Here is a 22124-nt window from a genome sequence, read left to right as displayed (position 1 = left end):
TTAGTTGATGCAACTTTTTATGATTTAACTAAAAATAGTCCTACTTCAGGCCACAGTTTGACCATGTTACCAGTTATTCAGCCATTTCAGATTTTTACCATATATTCTAACATCTCTGAATATGATCTACAAAAAAAAAATCAAGATGGTGTTCAACCTACTTTTTGAGTTATAATGTTTTTAAAATGTCCTCTGACCATACGTTTTTGACTTGAAAAATAAAACTTCAATTCAGGTGTGTTACTGTATGCAAATATATCTGTATAATTTTGAAAAAAAATTATGAATCCCATTGAAATATTCTAATCAGCCTTTACCATATATTCTTACATCTCTGAACATGATCTTCAAAAAATTAAGGTTGCAAAAAATAATAAATTAACAGACAACCTAAATAAACTGAGTTATTTGAATTACATATTTGTAAAAAAAATTGGTTGTTTGGAATTGTTAAGATCTTATTTCTGCAGTCAGTGTAGGAAACCATGGTCCTGTTGATTGCTTCAGTTTTACTCAATCAATGTTTTACACAAAAATTCACTTCTGGTAAATACTTTCACTTCAACTGAATATATAAATGCAACAAAGCTCAATTGGGAAAGTACCAAAAGTATTTGCCTATTCCTCAGCAAGCTGATATTAGTTTAACTTCAGATAAACAATGCATCTGCAATATTTATTTAATTAATTATCATATGCTGTATGGCCAGTGACGTTTTTTCTTACATCATCCTGAAACATCAGAAATCTGTCCAAACACATTTGGTTACATTACACAAGAATGGCTAGATTCTTTTAATAATTGAAGAAATTTTGATGATGACATAATCATAATTTATTTGCACGATAATGGATCAGTATAAAAGCTAGTGACGTAATCTCAGGGGTCATCAGACCATTTTGACCACTGAGATGGAGGGTATGCATAATTTACCTGAGTGCAGTATAGGAACGCATTTAGCTGATCTATATCACTTAAAGAAGTATTGCCGTAAAATTGGACCAAAAAGACTGGATTCATTTTTCACTGAAGAAACTCAGCCATATCTGCCTAACTGTAATGCATACACAATATATTTACATTGCCATGTGATCTAACTAGTTATGTCAATAAACTTGTTCAGAAATGAATTAATTATTTCTTGTTTCTTACAACTTCATTATTTAACATTGTGAAAGGCTGGTTAGAATATTTCTGTGGGATTCATAAAGTTCTGACAGGTATTTTTCAAAATTGTATGGATATATTTGCACACAGTAACACACTGGAACTGAATGTTTTTACATAACAAACGTATAGTCAGAGGATACTTTAAAAATTATAACTCAAAAAGTAGGTTGAACACCATCTTGATTTTTTTTTTGTTAATCATATTAAGAGATGTTAGAATATATGGTAAAAATCTGAAAAGGCTGAATAACTGGTGACGTGGTTAAACTGTGGCCTGAAGTTGGGCTATTTTTAACTAATTCATAAAAAGTTGCATGCAACTACATTTTCTTACAGGAGATCTAATAGACTTTTAATTACAACAATTGCTGATTTATCAACTGATATGTTATAGGATATTTGAAAACAAAATTCAGCTTTGTATCATATTAGGTCTTAGAGATATGGCTTATTAAATAAACCAATGATTTTGACGATTTTTGGTTTTCAGATGATTTTACAGCCTCATAGTTTGAGACCATTTTTTAATTCTGTGAGATTAATTCAGTCAGTGTAGCAAATTTCAGCCTTCTACCACCATTACTCTTGCAGCTTTAAGCAGCCAAAGTTGCCCGAAAATGAATTCGCCAAATTTAAAACAAAATTAATTAAATTTTACATGGCTGTAAATCAGAAACTATTAGAGATATTGATCCAATCTTTGGCAATTTTTCATTATATGCGTAGATGAGCACATATGAATTTTTTCAAGGCATTCTGAGGGGGTCACCTGGAAAATTTTCCAAAATCTGAATGATTTGACATGGAACGAGCCTATTGTAAATCAGAGGTGTCGCTAAGCGCTATCACGCGTAGTCTGTGTCCCGAATCCCCAGTTGGTGTCTTGAAAAAGATATAAAAACACAATCGATATTATGCTGAAACACTGAAAATTCCCTCTCCTACTGGGCTGAGCCCTGAATCCTTTAAGGACGTACTGACGCCTCTGACTAAAACCAGGATTTTGCTTATAGGTTAGGTATTGGGTTTTCAGAATTTCGCGCAAAACTATACAAGGAATATTTGCGCTAATTATATTACTCTAATTTAGCAGTGTAAGACAAGAAGGAAGGCAGCTAGTCATCACAGCCCACCGTCAACTCTTGGGCTACGCTTTACCAACGAATAGTGGTAATGAAAGGCTGAAAAGGCATGTTTGGTGTGACGGGGATTCAAACCCGCGACCCTCAGATTACGAGCCGAATGCCTTAACTACCTTCATTTTTGACTTTTTCTTACAGGACTTTGCTTAATTAAAAATACTTTACATATTAAGTTTGCCGCTTTCGTGTATATTTCACATTTTTATACAGTCCGTACTTTGTTATAATCACACTTAATTATAAATATTATAATTTATAAGTAGCTTCAAAAGTAATAATTATTACACAAGCAAACACCTACATCTATGATTATCTTATTTCTCATTTGATATTTTTTGTTTGCTTTCTTAATTTGGTACGTTACTTCCTATCACAGTTGTCCCCAGTAGTACAGTAGAATGCCTGCGGACTCACACCGCTAAATACCGGGTTTCGATACCCGTGATGGGCAGAGTACAAATAGCTCATTGTGTGTGTAGCTTTATTCTTAATTCTGAACAAGCAAACCTATCAGAGTCTGGTTAATGTGTGGGCTTAACTGTGATACTACATTAGGCATACTGCACGTGACACGTAAATCCTTAGCCACTCACGTTTACTGTCAGCTATTGCTTGGTAAGAGATAATACTATCAAAACCGTGTACGTTATGTGTAACAGTCTGTTGGAGAATATGGCATCTTTACTATATTAATATACGGGAATACCAAGCATTAACTTTTATTCGTTATTATCATTGTTATCAATTTAAACTTACAGTGGTTTATACTTATATTTTTAGTCTTTCGTAACAATGTGTTCTCTTAACAATGTCTTCTGGTGGGTCAGCAATAGGTTTTCGTACTTATAATACTACAATCTAGCATTCGATTACCTGCAGTGGACACAGCATACGGCTTTTGGTTTGTTTATAATTAAACACAAAACTACACAATGGGAAGTCTGTGCTTTGTCCACCATGATTATGAAAACCTGGTTTCTAGCGTTGTACGCCCTCAGGCATGTTGCTGTGCTACTCAGGGGCAGCATGCAACTGGATGTGTCTTTGCTCTTAAACAAACACATTTTTAACTATTGTGCAAAATATACGTCTGTTACAGGTTTCGTCGAACTTTCCATGATATTGTTTTCGTATAAGTATGTTGTTAGTTTTTCTAAACTTTTGATCGCATCAGAAACTATCCACTTAATTCTCGTGTTGTTTGTTTTTATAATTATAAATTTGTGAATTAATATTATGAGGTTTTAACGTTGATGATGGAATTTCATACAATTTCGAATGTCCTTAATTAAATATGTTTTGAATTCCACGCAACCTAGCAATGGTTGGTACCTTATATCTAATATCTAAAGTAAAAGGCGTTTGTGCTAGTTTTTTTAATTTCGCGAAAAGCTACACAATGGATATCTGCGCTAGCCGTCCCTAATTCAGCAGTGTAAAATTAGAGGTAAGGCAGCTAGTCATCACCACATACCGCAAACTCTTGGGCTACTCTTTTACGAAGGAATAGTGGAATTGACCGTAACATTCTAATTTTAACCCACCTGGCCACGTTTATGTTAGAAACAAGATACGAAACCGATTATAAATAAAATATATATTTAAATATTGTTGTACTGGAAGATAATGACTGAATGCACGGATATACTTCTTTGCTACTCCCTGTGCGTACTCTTAAAATATCCGTTATTGCAATGTGTGTTAAACCCAGTGTAAGAAACGCTGGTTTAAGGTACTAACGAAATTTCAAACTCTCCCTATGTTCTTAACAATATGCAACTTTAAAGAAAGAACATCACATAATAAGACTCTTTAGTTTAATTCGCGACTGAAAAATCTGTGACGATTACCTGTATATTTTTTACTCAAGTATCGATCTATTTGCTTCTCTTGGTGGTGATCTCTTTTCGTGTTTTAAGTACGTCGTATTCGTTTGTTCATCAAATTTATCTTTTCATTTACATGACTTTAAAACTCAACCATTTCGCTCTTAGTCTTTTACATAAAATATTCATTCTTGTAATTTCTTCTAAACATAAATTTTACCTTACATTATCCATGTTACTATATTTTGTATGTTTAGAATGTTTATTTTTTAATTCATTGAAGAAAATATATTTTTCATATAATAGATTGTTTTCTATTTAAAATTGTAAACATTATATTTTTTAAGACCGAAAATGTTATACCTTTAATTTTTGTTGGTTTGCGGTTAAGCACAAAGATACACAATGGATTATCTGTGCTATACCCACCATGCGTATCGAAACCCGATTTTAGCGGTGTGATTACGTTGAACTTCAACTTCAACTCTTGATGAAACCATTGTGACAAAACATAGGGTATAAATAAAATGGTTTCTGGCTTAATATCTTCGTATAATCTTCTGGTGCTCATGAATGATGAAAGTGTTTAACAGTTTCAAGAAAAAACACGTTGCTGCTAGTATGGTGGAAATCACGTGCGTTAGAAAGACGTGCTTTTTTTTTATCATATTTGTAGGTTTACAAAACTTACTATAAATTCAATCTACAATTGTTATAGCAACTTGTAATTTATTGCATTATGTGATGAAACAAAATTTGGTGTAGATGTATCTTACTTAGCCAGAAATAAACACATGAATAACAGAAGCTTTTTGTCATCTACACATTCAATACACACAAAAGAAACCACTTACATCCTATAATCTTCTTCTCTAAGCAGTTTTAGTTAAACCCAATACAAATAAAGTAATTTATATTTCCTGTTTAAATCCGATGTATACATGTGAAGGGTCTAAGTGCATGTTACAACCTTTTTCTACAATTATATTCAAAATTGAATTAACCCTTATTATCAGTTATGTCAATAAAACTGACATCAAAGCATAGTTCATAATTCATATTGTAGTACGTTTCAATTTAAAAAAATAAATTATCAATCTACATTTCCATGTGTTGCATAATGTACCTCTGCTTTGAACTCTTAAAGATTTTCTTTCTTTTATGTAGTTTTCAATGTCCACAATTAGATACATCAAGTATACATACTGGCAAACCGTAATATAAAAATCACCCAAATTCTTTATTTTTTGAAATATCAATAAATTTCTTTACCCTCCAGAAAAGCTCCTTACAAATCTTCATGCTGTTTAAATAATTTATTTACGTATACGTACTTGTCAATGACACGTGTTTGTAACCAATATAATGTCCATTTTGTGAGCTATATAATTATGAAGACTGTTCCTTAATTTATTTCAGAAAAAGGTACCATTTTCTAAGCATGTCTTCTTGAATATAAATTAAGGTCATGTTCCAGTATTAAAGCAATGTGATTAAGATTCAAATATTTTGTAAAGAAATGAAAAATAATGTGACATTAGTTACATAACTGATTCACACCACTCAATCAACTTATAAAGTAACACATTTTATATTGCTTTCGTGTGTCTGAAAACAAAACACATGTTAATCATACTTCTGGTTACAAAACAAAAAAGGGACAATATTATTTTGACATGTTTTATGATTCACTATCAGAAGAATACTGTACAAATATTAAAATATTTTAGTTGAATAAAAGATGTGATTTTATCGAATCACCTTAACGACAACAACTGTGAAGAAAATGTTGTAACCACTGGTTTCTCAGATGAGATCTGCCACTGAAAACACATACAAAAAACGTTTATTACAAATCATTCATAGAGTAATATTAACTGAAACAGTTATGATGATAAAAAATGAAAGATTTTAATGTTATGGTTAGATATATATACACTATTCTGAGCTTGTTTTAAATTTCTAAGTTAAATCACTTTGAGAGCTACTGACCTTCAACATCAATTTTTCTGGTGACATTAAACATCAATTCAATTAACCAAGATACAGAAACCACATTTAGTATTATAGTAATATGCTTTTCATATAGCTATAGTACTATGATGTTTGTATTTTTCAAAATTAAAGGTTTTTATAATTGTAAATGGGGTTGGGGGTATGCTTTACAAATGAAACTTTTGTGGTACTTTGTATTTTGAATGCATATAGTATATAAAAGGTAAAGGCAGTGCTTTTTGTTTAAAGTAATCAAAACAGTTAAATGCTGTCTAGACTAGTTGAACAAGATGTTAGGTATATAGAGTTCTAAACAAACCTGATGGTCATGTGGAACACTTCAATGAATGTGAGGTTAAACCTATTCTATGATACACAATACTCGCTAAACACCTCTAGTACAAAAACACTTTGAGACAATCAGGGAAATCAAAAATGACAAACCAACAGACTTATCCACTAAAACATCATATCCAGCAAGACTTTCAAAACTTGTGTATCAGGAAGAAGTATTGAAACTCAAATGATGATGCTACTGGCACTCTAAATGTCTACAAATATGAAAACATTCACACACAAAACCTTAGCATATAAACATTACTGTCTGAGATTATGCTTTGAGGGATGACAGATCCATTTCCCAAATACCTTTTCCCTACCAATGCATAGTTCTCTCTACACCCACCCCTTCCATACACACAGGGTGATGTCATCCATACTTCCCTACTATTAACTTCATTTATTGCCAATGTTAATCAAGTTTGAAAAGTTTCCTTTGCAAGTACACATTCTTTCAACCCTTTTGTGATAGATCACAGGTCATTGAATTTGTTGATTTGCATTCACACCTTTTATTTAACTACTATTTATGACTTTATGTTAATACGTTTGGAATCAAATTATAGATTATAATTCAAACTTTAATATCATATATTACTTAAAATCTAATTTAAAGGTAAATTTAAAAAAAACAAACCTAAATATCGATTTTTTGTGAGTCACGTGGTATGTTAAATGCAACACTTAAAATTAGATGTTTGTGATGTCAAAATACTAAGTCTATACTTTTGTGCAAATTAGGACCTCAAATTACTAATATTAAAAAGCTAGAATATAATAAAAACCTTATATCTTTTTATTTTGCTGATATATTGTTTATATACTGAATCAAACACTGTGGCCCAGTTCAACTCTTTCCAATTTTTGAAATGGTCCCTTATATACTTTTACTACAGTGCATAAGTGATCAATAGCCTAGAATGTCCCCAGTGTACTTTTCTTAACTAATCTGTGTAAAGTCTACCCAATTCTTTGATCCAAATTCTCAAGGAGATAGACTATATCTTTAATCTGGTTGAAGTTTCATACTTTTAAAATCTAAATTAATCTTAGTTACTAAGTTTAAGAAATATAGTGGAATTCTATGGTATCAGTGTAGTTACTTATGATTTTTTGGGTTATTTAACCATATATATATATAAAAACTCTAAAAAAAATTATTTGTTTGATATCATCCATGTGCAAAAGTTTAAAAGTCTTAGCAACCAAGGTCCAACAGTAACAGAGTACAAAGGTTGAAGAAAGAGATAATTGTTTGCTTTACTTCTTGATTTATTGTTCTATATTTTAAGAAAAATATGTTTACTGATTTATTACTAAATAGTAATACTCTACATACATATGCATAATTTATAATAATTGATATGTGACTGAATATTACAAAATACTAGTCCAAGTAGCACTAAAGGTCAGTTTTTATATTACTGGATACATAACCCAAGTGCATGTGTACTGTGTCAATGCAAGTTATGTAATATTAGCTAGGCAGGACTGGGAGGTCAATATAATAAAAAAAAATAATTAATATATGTGTAAATATATATAGTTCAAGACTTCAAGATATTTAGATTAAATATTTGTTTTTTTATGTTATAATATGTATTCATTCTAGCACAAAAAAGCATAATTTATATTTGTTTCTTTTTTTATTATGGTTACAAGGTTGGTTAAATGACATAGTTAGAGCATATAAAACAGTCTTAACTGAAAACAGACATCTGAAATTTATTTAGGTTTTAGAGATTATGCAAATAATATTTTAGATTTTGGGGTTGAATAACAGTTTTTTTTAATAATATGAAATCACTTTGCACTCAGACTAGTAACAAAACAGACTATTTTCACAAACAAATCTTTAGTAAGAATATTTCATTAAAAAATCTGGTATTTTGTACACAAAATACTTATAATCTTTACTAAAAGTTTACCAAATTTAGTGAAAATACACATGCTGTGCCAAAAGTTGTAGAGCAAATACTTAATGTGTGCAAATGTTTAGACATGTATATCATACCAAGCTTGTAATGAAAGGGTTAATTACACAGATAATTAATACATTATTTACAAATAAAGTTTATGCAAGTTACATGATAACATTTCTGTATGTGTGAGTTTTTATAGAAGTACAATATTTCTTTTCTCACCCTTCACAGTCATAAGATTACAGAAAAGTATCTTGATAATTAAAAAACAATGAAATTCATAAGTTCTAAGGCAGTGCCAACATGTATTACTGTGTGCCATTAAGCAATATCTTATAGGCACATACTGTGATGCAATAACACAGGTACAAATTAAAATACCAAAATAATAAATGTGATTTAACCCTTTTGTGGTGGGCCTGTGCTATTTGCTACCTATCTTGTTTCAGCTACAACCAAGTAGAAAACTACAGTTTTAGTAATGCTTGGAGTGAAAATTGTACTAAACAAAGATGTTGGAATCACGTGACAACTTCAGTTTCATTTCTTCCTTTGGTATTTTTTCATCATTCTCCCACAATTTTAACATATATGTAAATGTACAAGTACATAAATATACAGGAAGTGGACAAAAAAGTGTCCCCCCAAAAAGAACGTTAATTTGTTATATCTTTTATTAGACAATAGAAACATGTAAAACTATGTTTTTAGAATGCATTCAAAGAGATTTGTTCAAATGTGACCTCAAATCTTTATTAGGTAAATACTTGAACTTTCTACGATTTTAGTTACATTTTCTCATAAAATTGTTGTGCACCTACTGTAGTTTCTTAAAATCTTCTCCTTCCAATTAACCTATGAAATGATCATACATGTTTCTCTGCAATTGTGAAGTTGTTAAAAGATATCTTAGAAATAAGAGAATTGATGTTATGGAATGGCTTGGTAAATCATCTAATATTAATCTGATTAAAAATTTATAGGCTGAGGTAAATTGATTAATGAAAGACTGCCATTCCTAATTTTGATCAACTGACCAGATGAAACAAAGCATAGTAAGAATTTGACTGTAGCAGGTTTTTACTTTCAAATGATGAGACAAACAGAATGGCCATTCAAAGTACGTTACTGAGGAAACAAAAGTTTTAAAAATGAACATGGTGCAACTTTTTGGGCCTTCACTAAATTAAGTCTACATAGAGTTTTATGAAGTTTAAGACTGGTAAACCCAACTTTCGATATAGCATAATTCGCAGAATTTTTAAAACTTCAAATGTCATGTCATTTCGTATCAGTTAATTATTTCCTTTCTACTTTCACGCTGCAGATGTATTTTTAATAGTTAACCAATAAAACTTTATATAAAACACAGGTATAACTCCAGAGTTGTAACTGAATATTAAGGTAGCTTTATTTTATTGATGAAACTATGTTCTGATAATGGGATCACATTAAACTTGAGTTTATTTACAACAGTGACAAGCTGACAAGAAAATATTCCATTATAATACCAAAGTGAAAGTATTATTCAGTCAGGTTGGAACAACTGACACTGACTCAATGCAAATAGTAAATCCAGAATAAGCAAAAGTTGAATATTTGGATCATAAAAAATATCACAATTTCTGTTGTAGCATATATTAACTGAAATTTGATGTCATTAAATTTTATTGGAGATATATAATTATATAAATAATGAAATTGCAACAGAATTTATTTATAAGATGAGGACTCAATGTTAGTATCCACCCTTCAAAACCTCACATTTGAATGAAGAAACATCATATTTACAAATTGAACATACAAGAGACAAATTCCATCCTACTTTTATGCCATTTAGTGAAACTAGTGTAAAATCATGATTTGAGAGGTCTGAAAAACATGTTTATCAAAGTTCATGCACTTCAAGAATTTTCATGCCTTGTATAAACTCATATAGTACTCACAATCTTTAGCTGCTAACATTGACATACATAATGATTCTCAATATGCTTGTTCTGTACATTGTTAGTGACATATACTTCTATGTTTAAAAACTCATTTTTAACAATTCCCTTAAAGATAATTGATGTTAAATTTAGTGCAAAGATTTCATCATATTACCTGACAATGTTAAATCATAATTGGCTCCTTATACCTGCTCTGCTAAAAAGTACTCTACAGTCGCATTTGAAATCAGAAAGCTTAAAACATCAATTATTATTAAAACTCTTACCATTCATGGGCATTTCATCCACCTGTGTACTATAGTACTGTTCAATATCTCGTAGAATTCTGATGTCATCATTTTTTACAAAGTTAATTGCTACACCCTTCCTTCCGAACCGTCCAGAACGCCCAATCCTGAATGAAATTATTGTTCTTAGTTATATAATGGACACCATGTATTATTTAGGACTATTAATAATAATCAGATTTAAAACAGGAATAAATGGCCAACTTCTGACACCGAGGTTTGTGTTTTAACCAATTTCAACAGGCAGTTAAGAAACTTCATGTAGAATATTTCCAGTTAAAACACTTAAACTTACTTATAAACACCAATAATGAAATGCAATAAGACTTGCCATACTTTTAATAAACAATACAATAATCTGAATTAAAACAATGTAACTTTAATTGGTATGTAGCACTTTACCTACATCTACAACATAAAGTCAAACTTTTATTGTGATTGGACAAAATGAAAGGTAAGAATTTTAAAAAAATGATAGACATGCATTTTCTTTACCTGTGGATATATAACTCTCTGTTATTGGGTAGATCATAGTTAATAACAAGTGACACCTGCTGCACATCAATTCCTCGAGCCCACACATCTGTTGTGATCAACACTCGGCTGAAATAAAAACATATAATTGCTAACCCAATTCCAAATGATAATACACAGTGTTCAACACCTTATACAAAATTGGTAGTAAAAACTCCTTTATCAACTACAAGATGCATTGTCATATGGATTAGCTGTAATACAAACTCTTATATAGAATGGACAAATCTGACTGAGATTACTAGATTATTTTAAAAATAAGTTCAACATTAATGACAATTCTATTAAAAACATTTAGAACTCTTTTTAACTTTTACATTCAAACAGAAACTAACTGAAAGAGTTAATTTTGTTTGTTTTATAGCCATTTCATCTTACATATTCCATGAAGTTTGAAATCTAAACTTCCTCAGTAAAACAGTTTTAGATGCAAAGATATAACTTTCATTAATGACCAATAACAAACACAAACTAAGTATGACACTTTACACAATTAAAAATTCCTTAGCAATGTTCAGTGTTAGAAAAAACTCACATTTTAAAAGACAAATTTTTATATACATTTTTAAAAATAAGAGGTTCCAGTCTCAAAATTACAATAAAATATCAGTAACTTACTATACACGATTAAAATCAGTAAAAACCTAATGCGATTAAAAAACAGTCTCATAAACTCAACATGTTTCAGTGTATATCAATGTATCATCTAAAGGAATGTAATGTTTTGCAAAATATAACCATTATTTATACAATTACCAGAAAACAAATTTGCATAAAGAATATCTGTCATCTACTGACAACATTTTCATCAGGCTCATCATCCTTATTCAAAACTTAAGTTTACTTTTTTATGTTTAATTATCTCAATAGATTCACATATATTCATTATAATTAAATTTCCAGGTTGTGCTAAAATGACAGTTTTCTTCCCACTGAATTGTGTGTCTAGTTTCACTGATGTATTCTGCTAAAGGTGAAATAGTAATATTGTTTTTAACACTTATGTTCATTAATTCCAATTTTTAAATATCTTCTTGTTTGTCCCATGTAAGTTATTTCACATTCATGTGGTATTTACGTAAGATGGGAGGGTACAGGAAATACCTTTTGTGTGTTAGTCAACAAAAACGACAGTTCTTTCAGTAGCCATGTTTATATTAGAAACTAAAAGTCACCTAAGGTTGGTTGGTTGTGCACTTTGAGTGAGTGATAAAATCTACCATGAAAAACATGTCTGGGTATCAAATACTGATAGGTTCCTTTTTTAGTTTTAATGTTTTGTAAATCTTTAAGTTTATAAGTTATAAATCTTAAAAAACTATGTTGTAGGATCATGTGAGAGTGAGTCTCTTGCAGAAATTAGTGCCCTCTAGTTGCTAACTGGCTTCTGTGATATAGTCATATTTGTTAACAATAACACTGGATCCACCCTTGTATGTTGACTATAATATGATATTGTTGTTCAATTTATGTTGTTTAGAGCGGTTCTTTCATTTTGGTTAATATTATTATGACAATGCTTGGAAGACTTTTAAGGTCTGTATTATGCCATTTTATATACCTTTAGTGTAATTGCTGTGTACAACTTTCTGAACTTTTAGTTTTATAGAGAATTCATAAAAGTCAGAAAGAAGTTCGAGCTCATTAATATAGCTTTTATTTGGGTAGAAGTTCAGACCTACACTAAGAAGACTGAGTTCTGCTTCATAAAGTTATATTTGAGAGATAAGCAATGTTAAGAGATATGTGGGAAGTGTTTATCATAAACTATATGATTTATAAGGTCACTGTTACTTTCAACATATTTGTTAGTTTGAGAAGGCTTGTGTATATTAGAGGATGAAGTGTTTTTCAACATATTTTTAGGGTGTTCATTGGGAGATAAAGAGATTTTTAATAGTTTCTGGTAGAAACATGTCTATATATTACATAGATAGTCAATTTAATGTGTGCTCTGATGCTGAAGATATGTAGAATTGTGTTTTTAAGTTCTGAGAAACAGTCTTCAGCAGTCTTATAAGATTGTTTCAGGTCATTAATACCAAAGTGACTATAAGAAATTGGACAGATTCAGGAAGAATCATAGCTTTTGAATCGTTTATTTTAGAATGATAAATTGAATCACTTACAATGCCTATGCTGGGAAATAAAAGAGTATACTTACATGGATTGTACCAGTACATTATTGATGTTAAAACCATATATGTTCAAGAAGTCTTGATAGAAATGAAAGACAAAACCTATCACTTGAGCACTTTCAAAAGGCAGACCTTTCTTCTTTAGGGACAATACACATTAGCAATCACTTGTGCTCATTTTCAATATTCATTCCTAATTGCCATAAAATTACTTGCAATTTGCTCCTGAAGAAGAAAGTTCCACCTTTTGAAAGGACTCGGGTTATTTTTTTTTTCCATTTTTAAACTCATCTATACCAACAACCATCAGTAGCTGATGTTCATCTACACCTATAGCTTTCAGTCATTACTTTTTATCTATACCTATAGCTACCATTTGTTACTATTCATTTATACCAATGATGATATGTGCTATTAGTTTATACATATATCCATCAGTTACTGATACTCATCTATGCTTATATTAGGATGAAAGAAACTGATGTGTTTTGGATGGAAAAAAAACAAACTTATATATCAAACATTCACTAAATGAAATAGTCTTCCATTCTTATTGATGATGCTTTTCCATCTTATAATCAGGCTGTTAAAACCCTGACTAAAGAAATCACTTGGCTATTAGCAAAAAAACATGTAGATGTCCTCTTTAACACCTTCAATATTGCATACATTTTTCCATTAAGATGGTGTTGCATTGAGTGAAAAAGAGAGTAATCTGATTGTTTCATATCTAGAGAGTATAGTGGGTGGGTGGGGGAAGTTTCCCAATCCAAATCCATAACCTTTTGTTGCATTAAATGTGCCACATATGTACGTGCATTGTGGTGGTGGTGAACATATTTCCAACTGATGAAAAAAGGACATTTCTGATGACAGAATTAACTTAAATGTTCCAGTTACTGACTATATATCTCTGCATTGACAGTTCATTGAGGATTGATGAGTTTGAAATGAATTACCCTTTTGATGTCACACCAAATGCAAAGCACATCACTTTCTGTGAATGGAGTCCAGGTTTTGGTCTAGGATTGTGCCACTGTTTTTGGCCTTTAATAGTAGCACAGAGAATTCACTTTTTAATCACCCATGACAATTCTGTCCTAAAATGGTTCAAGCACATTATGAACCAGAAGAGACAAAGCAACGTTCATATGTTATAAATGATGATTGGAAAGTTCACAAGGTACTCAAACACTTTCTTTATGGTGTTTTCCTTTGTTTCTAATATGTTTATGTATTATATATGTAAAAACGGCTCATTTGAGTTGAGAAAATATTTTACGTAGAGGAACGTTTCAACCTTCTTCGGTCATCGTCAGGTTCACAAAGAAAGAAAGAGGTAACTGACCAGAAGCTAACCACATGTTAGAAAGAGGTTGTGTTTATGTATTGTTTCATGAGAGACATGCAATTTTATGAGTATGTTGCCTTTGGTTACACTCAACAAGCATCTTCAGAGCATCAATGTCAGCCCATGTCATCACAATTTTTACAGCTAACGTCACCTGAATGAAACTTACTTAACCATCATTGACACAAATATTCAAAATTTTCATAAACTTCTTTGATATTATTTATGGTTATAGAGGCTTTGTTATAGAGGCATTACATGCCAAACGTATATCTCATTGTGTGCCATTAGTACAAGGGATTAGAGTATACTACTTTAAACATTATATAGGCTGCACTAATGTGATGTGACATTTAGATGGTTCATTTAACTATTATAAGTCATGTATGTTGTTTTTTTGAGGGTGGTTAATGAAAATGTCTCAAAATGTGAAATTTATTTATTGACAACCTACTAACTAGCAATAGTTATTAATATTTTAGTGGATCTACTTTAAATTACAGGTGAGAAGGTAATATATGTTTTTCATAATACCCACAACCAACAGACCTTACGACTGTCGATATTCATACCAACAACTAGATGTTCTTAACTAAGTTGTTCTTTACACATTTACATCTTAAAGTAATTTTCTTTATAATTTAATCATCTTAAAATACCAATTTTTTTCATCCATAATTCATAATAGTATGTATCTTAGTAATCATGTGTGTTCATTTCAGTATCCATTTCTCACCACTGTACTATTACTTGCAAACATTACATCTTTCAAGCAAAATCCAGCTCACCTCTGTCCAGAACGAAACTCTTTCATTATAGCATCTCTTTCCTTTTGAGGCATGTCACCATGCATTGATGATACTGTGAAATTAGCTTCTCGCATTTTCTCTGTCAACCAGTCAACCTATTATGTCCAAGGAAAAACAAAGTTATTTACTTAAAGATAATTTTTACTGGGCCATAGTTAAGAGTAGAAGTTACCAAACTCTTCATATGTTTTTGTAATTTTTGTTTTAAATTACTTCTTCAGTTTATCTTTCACTTAAAATTTATCAATATTACAATATGCAGAGAATGAAATTCTAAAAACTGATATAAAATTCATATTTTATTAATCCAATACTTTTTCTTTTATTTTGGTGCAAATCAATAAAATGAGCTGGCAATGTGTCTTCCACAACAAGGAATTAAACCCTGTATTTTAATGTTTTAAGTTCATAAACTTGGTGCTAATCAACCAGGGAATCATAACATAGTTAATAAAAATATATGGCTAGATTAACTTAGTTATATACTGACTTGCTAGTGAGAATTATACTGTAATTATCAGTTACAAAGAAAAACAAAATTTGTTAATCAGTACTCAGCAGAGTGAAAAACAATTTTAAAATTGTGGATCATTGAAACAAATATGAGGTTGAAAACCATCATTGGGTTCTTGGAATTAAAAATAATGTATTAGAACTACTATTATAAATACCCCTAAACAAAGATTAACTGGTAATAAATGTACTCAGTAATGTGTAATATTTCACACAGAAGTATTATATGAAATACCAGTGTTCAGAGAATTGAACACTATTTACTTCCATTCACTCTTAACTAACCTTCCTTTTTGTGTTGCAGAAAATAACAGCCTGTGTTATAGTGAGGGTGTCATAAAGGTCACACAGTGTGTCAAACTTCCACTCTTCACGTTCCACAGCCACAAAGAATTGTTTAATTCCTTCCAATGTCAATTCATCACTACAAGAATGAACCAAATTAATATTAAACTTTTTAACATGTGATGTAACACAACAAAGAAGTTAAATTCTCAGTATAATCTATATTCAGTGATACTATATTACGTTTGTTGTCAGACAACACAAAAAAATGTATACAAATCATTTAAAAAATCTCAGACTCACCGTTTTACCAATATACGAATAGGATCTGTCATGAACTTGTTAGTCATCTCCAATATTTCATGTGGTAGAGTGGCAGAAATTAAGAGAACTTGAGTATACGGTGGTAAGTAACGATAGACATCATAAATTTGCTCCTTAAAACCTTCCAAAACAGAGATAATATATGTTCTATTAGAAGGTTCATATCTTTAAATCTGTCACTTTAAATGAACTTAGGCTAAGATCATAAAGTAATGACAATTTTGTCATTTAAAAATTAGTTGTTAATGGTAAGAAAAAAAATTAGTATTGCTACTCTTTTCACTAGATTTCTGAAATTCAAAATAAGATAGTTAAAAAAAAGAGCACTATAAATTGTTTGGAAGCTAGTTTTTAATTTATCAAAATATATAAAACTTACCTTTATTTAACATTTCATCAGCTTCATCCAGAACCAGCATTTTCATAGCTCTTGTTCTCAAGTTTCTTCGACGAATCATGTCTGAGTGGAAAAAAAAGTATTCCATTAATATATACATATTTCAAATTAAAAAAACTGTACCCTAGTGGCTCAACAGTAAACCCAGTGACATATAACACTAAAATTCAGGATTTCATTCACATGATGAACAGTACAGATAGTTCCTTGTACATTCAAACTAAAAACTAATATTTTCTAAAACTAGTTTTATTTCCAAATCAGCAAAAAAAGTTGTATTTACTTTTGTTAATGGAATTAGGTTTGTACTTTTCCTAACAAAATAAAAAAAAAAAGTAAGAGTCTAGTAAGATCTGACGACAAAACTGCTTTACGTATTTGGCTATACATGTTAGGTGAATATTCCACCTATCAATGTTTTCTTTGAGAAAGTAAAAACCACCTGATGGCTAAAAATTATCAAAATCCCAAAAGAAATATTTAAATCATAGTTTAAAAGTACCAAGTTCAGCTTCAAGCATTAGATAGGAAACTACAGTGATGGCTGATGGTTAGTGTCCAATTTGTACAATTTCAAATTTTATAGATACTGCAAATAGAGAAGCCATCATTGAAGCTGACTGTAATGACCATCACGAATTGTGCACACAGAAGATGGCAATTCTAGGTGAAAGTGAAACAGATACTTTGTAGCTATACATTTTATATTTAAAATGTTTTGTTTCAGTAAAACAGATTCACAGAAATAGGAGAGGTATATTAATATAATCAATTCATAATTGTTAACACATTTTCTACCTTGCAGAATGTGTAGAATAATACTCTACAAGGAAATATGGCCAGTTGCAACAAAACTGTGACTGGTCTTACTATGATCAGCAAAGAGGAGGAAGAGAAAGGAGGATATATAACAATTGTAAGAAATATTAAAAATGCTTACTTGTGTGTGTATATATCCTATTATGACATATTTTCTTATATGTCATAACAAAATATAAACATACTCATCTATATAATATAAAAATTCATGTGGCTCCTGTACATCTGGATTTACAATTAAAAAACAAACAAACTATAAAACTGATGCAATTACAAAATTCACTGCATGCACAATTCCAGTATAGTTCAGTATTCATCCCAACTCAGTGTTTATAGATTCCCCATATAGATACAAGGTAAAGTAGCTATATATACTTTACAAGCATATACATAACATGTGGCATGTTCATCACTACAGTGATCATTCATGAAGTACCACTGTCAATGCTAACATGTTGGCAATGATATCAAATGCAACAGCCTTCCAATCTGCATGCAGCTAATCCAGAGATTGTTAATGTTTTCTGAGACAGCATCATACACCAACTACATATTTCATTAAACTGTTTCAAATGGGAAATTATTGCTATTATACAGATTTCATCCAAGATGGACATTAGGAAACTGAAGAAACAATTTTCAAGCAACAAATCTATATTTTGACTCCATGTCTAAAATCTATAAATATAGGAAAGACAACACAGATGCCAACTATTTCAAATAACTGAGCGTAATGATTGTAGACAGAGCCTGTTATCATTTGCAGCTACTTGGCCTGACCAATGTCTTTAAGCTGTTTATTATTATATTATTTACTATAACTATTATTATTTATTACTGCTATAGATTGCTCATTTATGACTGTGTTTTGTGTATTTAAAAAATTCTTTTGAAATTATGTCTTTTATTTAGTTCAGAGTAACACACATACTGGTAAAACAACACTGAACATGCACAAACAGTAAGCAGAAAAATCCTTTGTGTAAGTACTAGTTTATATCATGTTTATGACACTTATTGTAATAGTTTTGCAGCTGTTGCAGCCTTTGCTTTCATGAGAATGTCTCTGGATGGTTGGGAGTTATAACAACATTGTCCATTTGACTGTATACACATCTTGTGTGTTATAATACTACTCAAAACTGAGGTGCTCAAGTTTGGTCTGAACTTGCTTTTGTTTTTAGTCACTAAACTAAATATCCTTTTACTGTCAGCATTAGAATGGAAGATTGTAAGAATTCCAAGCATAACCTTACATAGAATGTTATACTTCTGGTTGCCATTTCTATTCTTAACTGTAGACAGCTGAACCCAAAACTTGTCAACATTCAACTGAAGGACGGTTTCTAAGAAAGTATCAATTTGATAGTTCAAATATTGCCCTTCCAACTTGTCAATAGTGTCGTGCTCATATGTATTGACAACAACAGAATACCTGTCTGTGAAGAAGCATAGAGAAGAGAAATCTTTGCTGACTTTCAGTTTTGGATCAGCAACCTCTGTATGAATCAGAAGTTCACCATTTAGAGGGAAATGTTTCATCATGTAATTTGTAGCTGCTATTAATATAGTATTTCTTGATACTGGTGTAGAAGCTGATCAGGTCCAGGTCCTTTTCATATTTAACAATGTATTCCTTGGCAGCATTTCCAATAGAAAATGCCTCATCAGATTTGTGTAAAGATTCATTGTTGTAGTCAAGTTCAGTAATGCTGCCTTCAAGATATCCTGGCTTTATGTACCTGAAAAGTATATTTTTTAACTTGTGTAATCAGAGTTCTATGCATAATGTGTATGCAAGTTCTTTTCTTTGCAATATCAAATTGGCTTGCTCAAATAGAGAAAATGCAGACTGAAGAAAAAGACAAAATAACAAGTTCATTTTGTTGTCTAAGAAAACTGTTAACTTATCTAACTTGCTCTGAGCATAACTTTTCTTGGTTACTTCCTTGCTAGCTTTTGTTTTCTTCTCTTTTTTCATGGATTGTCTCTTCTTTAGTTCAAGGTCAGACTGCCTACACATATATTGAGTTATATCAAATGTTTCTTTGCTTTTGGAGACTGTTGTCTTGTGTCCCTGTATGGCTGAGAGGATATCCTGACTGTTAAAGTCTTGCTGCCTGACTGTGCTGCATGTTTAGATCCTTTTGAATCTAGTTTTTCCTTTTCACAGTGAAAATACTTCTTCAATGGCTTCCACATGTCCAATATTCTGTTGAGGCACACCCCAAGTGATAGCCATCTTGTGTTAACAAGTTGTAGAATTTTTCTTATTTCTTTGTCATACAATCCTTGGAACTCTTTGAAATGTTGTTTTCTGCTTGCACATTTGGCCAGAAAATAGTAGATATCTATCAGTATATCAGAAATTGGGTAGGACAGTTCTCTGGAAGCTTTCTGGGCAGCAATATTCATGAGGTGACAGGTGCAGCCCATGAAGTAAATGCTAGGCTGTCATCTTGAGATGTGTCCCATCACACCTATACCAGACATAGCTAAGGCTTGTCTGAAGAAAAACTAAGACAGTTTCCAATGGAATTTTCCTCTTTGTCAGTTCGTGGTCCAAAAGCTTGAAAATATTCTCTCTCGTTGAAGCTTCTTTCCATTCCACCATTGTCAATTGTCAAAAGAGAACAAACAATTTTTCCAAGCAAAGGTTCAAGATATTGTACAACTACTAGATATAGTTTTGAGTCATTTATGTCTGTGGATCCATCTGTGGCTAAACTGTAAACACTGTTAGTAAGTATGCATGAAATCATTTTGTCATTTTCACAACCCAATATTTGTACAATGGCTGTAGTTTTGGTTCTAGCTATATCAGAGTCTGGGAACATTTTTCTGAATATATGTCCTGCATGATCGGCTACAGCCAGGGGTAAATTATGAGCAATGATGAATTGCGTGAACCTCACTTCTGCATTTATGGTTTCATATTCTGAATTCTTACTCATAAATGTTGTTATCTGCATCGTTTTTGTCTTCCCCTCAGCCTTTTGTTGGTGAAATGCTGATTTTGTATGTCTGGAACAATCGTTTATCCCACCATGCGCCACAGAAAAATCGATGTGACAAACTGAACAAAACGTATGACTGTCACTGACTTTTGATGCAATGACCAGATATTTTGCACTATACTCTTTCCTAAATTTTTGATTTACAGTTTTAGTTCTTTTAGATTTGCCATAAACAAGACAATCTGGTGAAGAAGGCCTCTTTTTTTTTTATCTTGTGAATGATCGCATTAATGTTTCTATGCCGCTTAGAAAACGAGAAATACCCATCTACACGAGCACTGATGACGTAACTATGCATTCCCCCACTTACCCTGTATGGAGAAGCACCGCACTCAAACTATTAGTAGATGTCGGAGATACAAATATTTTTTATTATTTCAAGCACAAACATGATTATTGCAAGTAGCCATTTGGACTATTTCTTTTATTTATTATCAAAATTTATTTGTATCTCACTAGAAATTTTCTTTTCACCCCCTTTCAAGCCCTGGGGGAACAATTTATCACTTTATTGTATAGGCCTATATAATATATAATAATTTGGGAGTTGCAACAAGTCATAATATTTGTCTGTATGAGTGTATAGTCGTAATGTATACACCAAAATCGTGATGATTACGCTCAAATCGTAATAGTTGGCATCTCTGAGACAATATAAGATTTATATCTTGAAGAAATAATGTCAATATACATCTCAAACCTTAAGCTTATTTGTTTACATTTCTTTTTTTGTAATTCCATTTTCCACTTTTAGCTAATCTCATTTCTGTATTTTTGAAAATCCATATTTTTTAAATAAACAATTTTTAACTCTTCCACGAATGACATGAGCCTAACAATTTCACTTGTACAACAGCACATGGTTTATCAAAGATTATTACTATCTTGTACACAAAGAATAACTTTATTATAACTGTGTTTACTAAAATGTTACTTTTGTATTGTAGGTACTTACATTCAAACTATTAAAAAACTGAGTGCAAGGTGATTCTTATTTTAAGTTTAAAATACTTTTATTTGACTTATAGTTTTCATATTTCTTTGACTTATACTTTTCATATTTCTTTGACTTATAGTTTTCATATTTCTTTGCATAATCTCGATAACCTCTTAAATGAATATCAAAAGTTTTTTTTTAAGGTAAATGCTTAAATTTTACTTTTTGCTTCCTCTACCATATCACTAACTAGCTGTAATCATCAATGCACAACACAATGAAATAATTAAAATTACACAAGAAATAAATACCCTTTAACTTATGGTAGAATATATTTAAATATTTTTCTTTTGTTAAATTTGTAATTCC

The 22124-nt window shown here is 31.0% G+C and overlaps 1 protein-coding gene across 1 annotated transcript in view; it reads right to left on the bottom strand.

Annotated features, from left to right (window-relative positions):
- Positions 1–5711: 5711 nt before the first annotated feature.
- LOC143222851 (eukaryotic initiation factor 4A-III) overlaps positions 5712–22124 on the bottom strand; it is a 40626-nt gene continuing 24213 nt past the window's right edge. Inside the window, exons 5-11 of the mRNA XM_076449938.1 lie at positions 16965–17045; positions 16565–16706; positions 16262–16400; positions 15443–15558; positions 11127–11234; positions 10611–10738; positions 5712–5962 (exon numbers count right to left, since the gene is read on the bottom strand). Of these exons, the coding sequence (XP_076306053.1) occupies positions 5946–5962; positions 10611–10738; positions 11127–11234; positions 15443–15558; positions 16262–16400; positions 16565–16706; positions 16965–17045 (731 nt within the window). The 3' untranslated portion in view covers positions 5712–5945. The remainder of the gene's footprint in view (positions 5963–10610; positions 10739–11126; positions 11235–15442; positions 15559–16261; positions 16401–16564; positions 16707–16964; positions 17046–22124) is intronic.

This window comes from Tachypleus tridentatus, chromosome 8 (assembly GCF_004210375.1).
Source record: "Tachypleus tridentatus isolate NWPU-2018 chromosome 8, ASM421037v1, whole genome shotgun sequence".
NCBI lineage: Eukaryota > Metazoa > Arthropoda > Merostomata > Xiphosura > Limulidae > Tachypleus > Tachypleus tridentatus.
The sequence above is the reverse complement of the archived record's forward strand: the minus strand, read 5'-3'. Positions and strand labels throughout refer to the sequence as shown.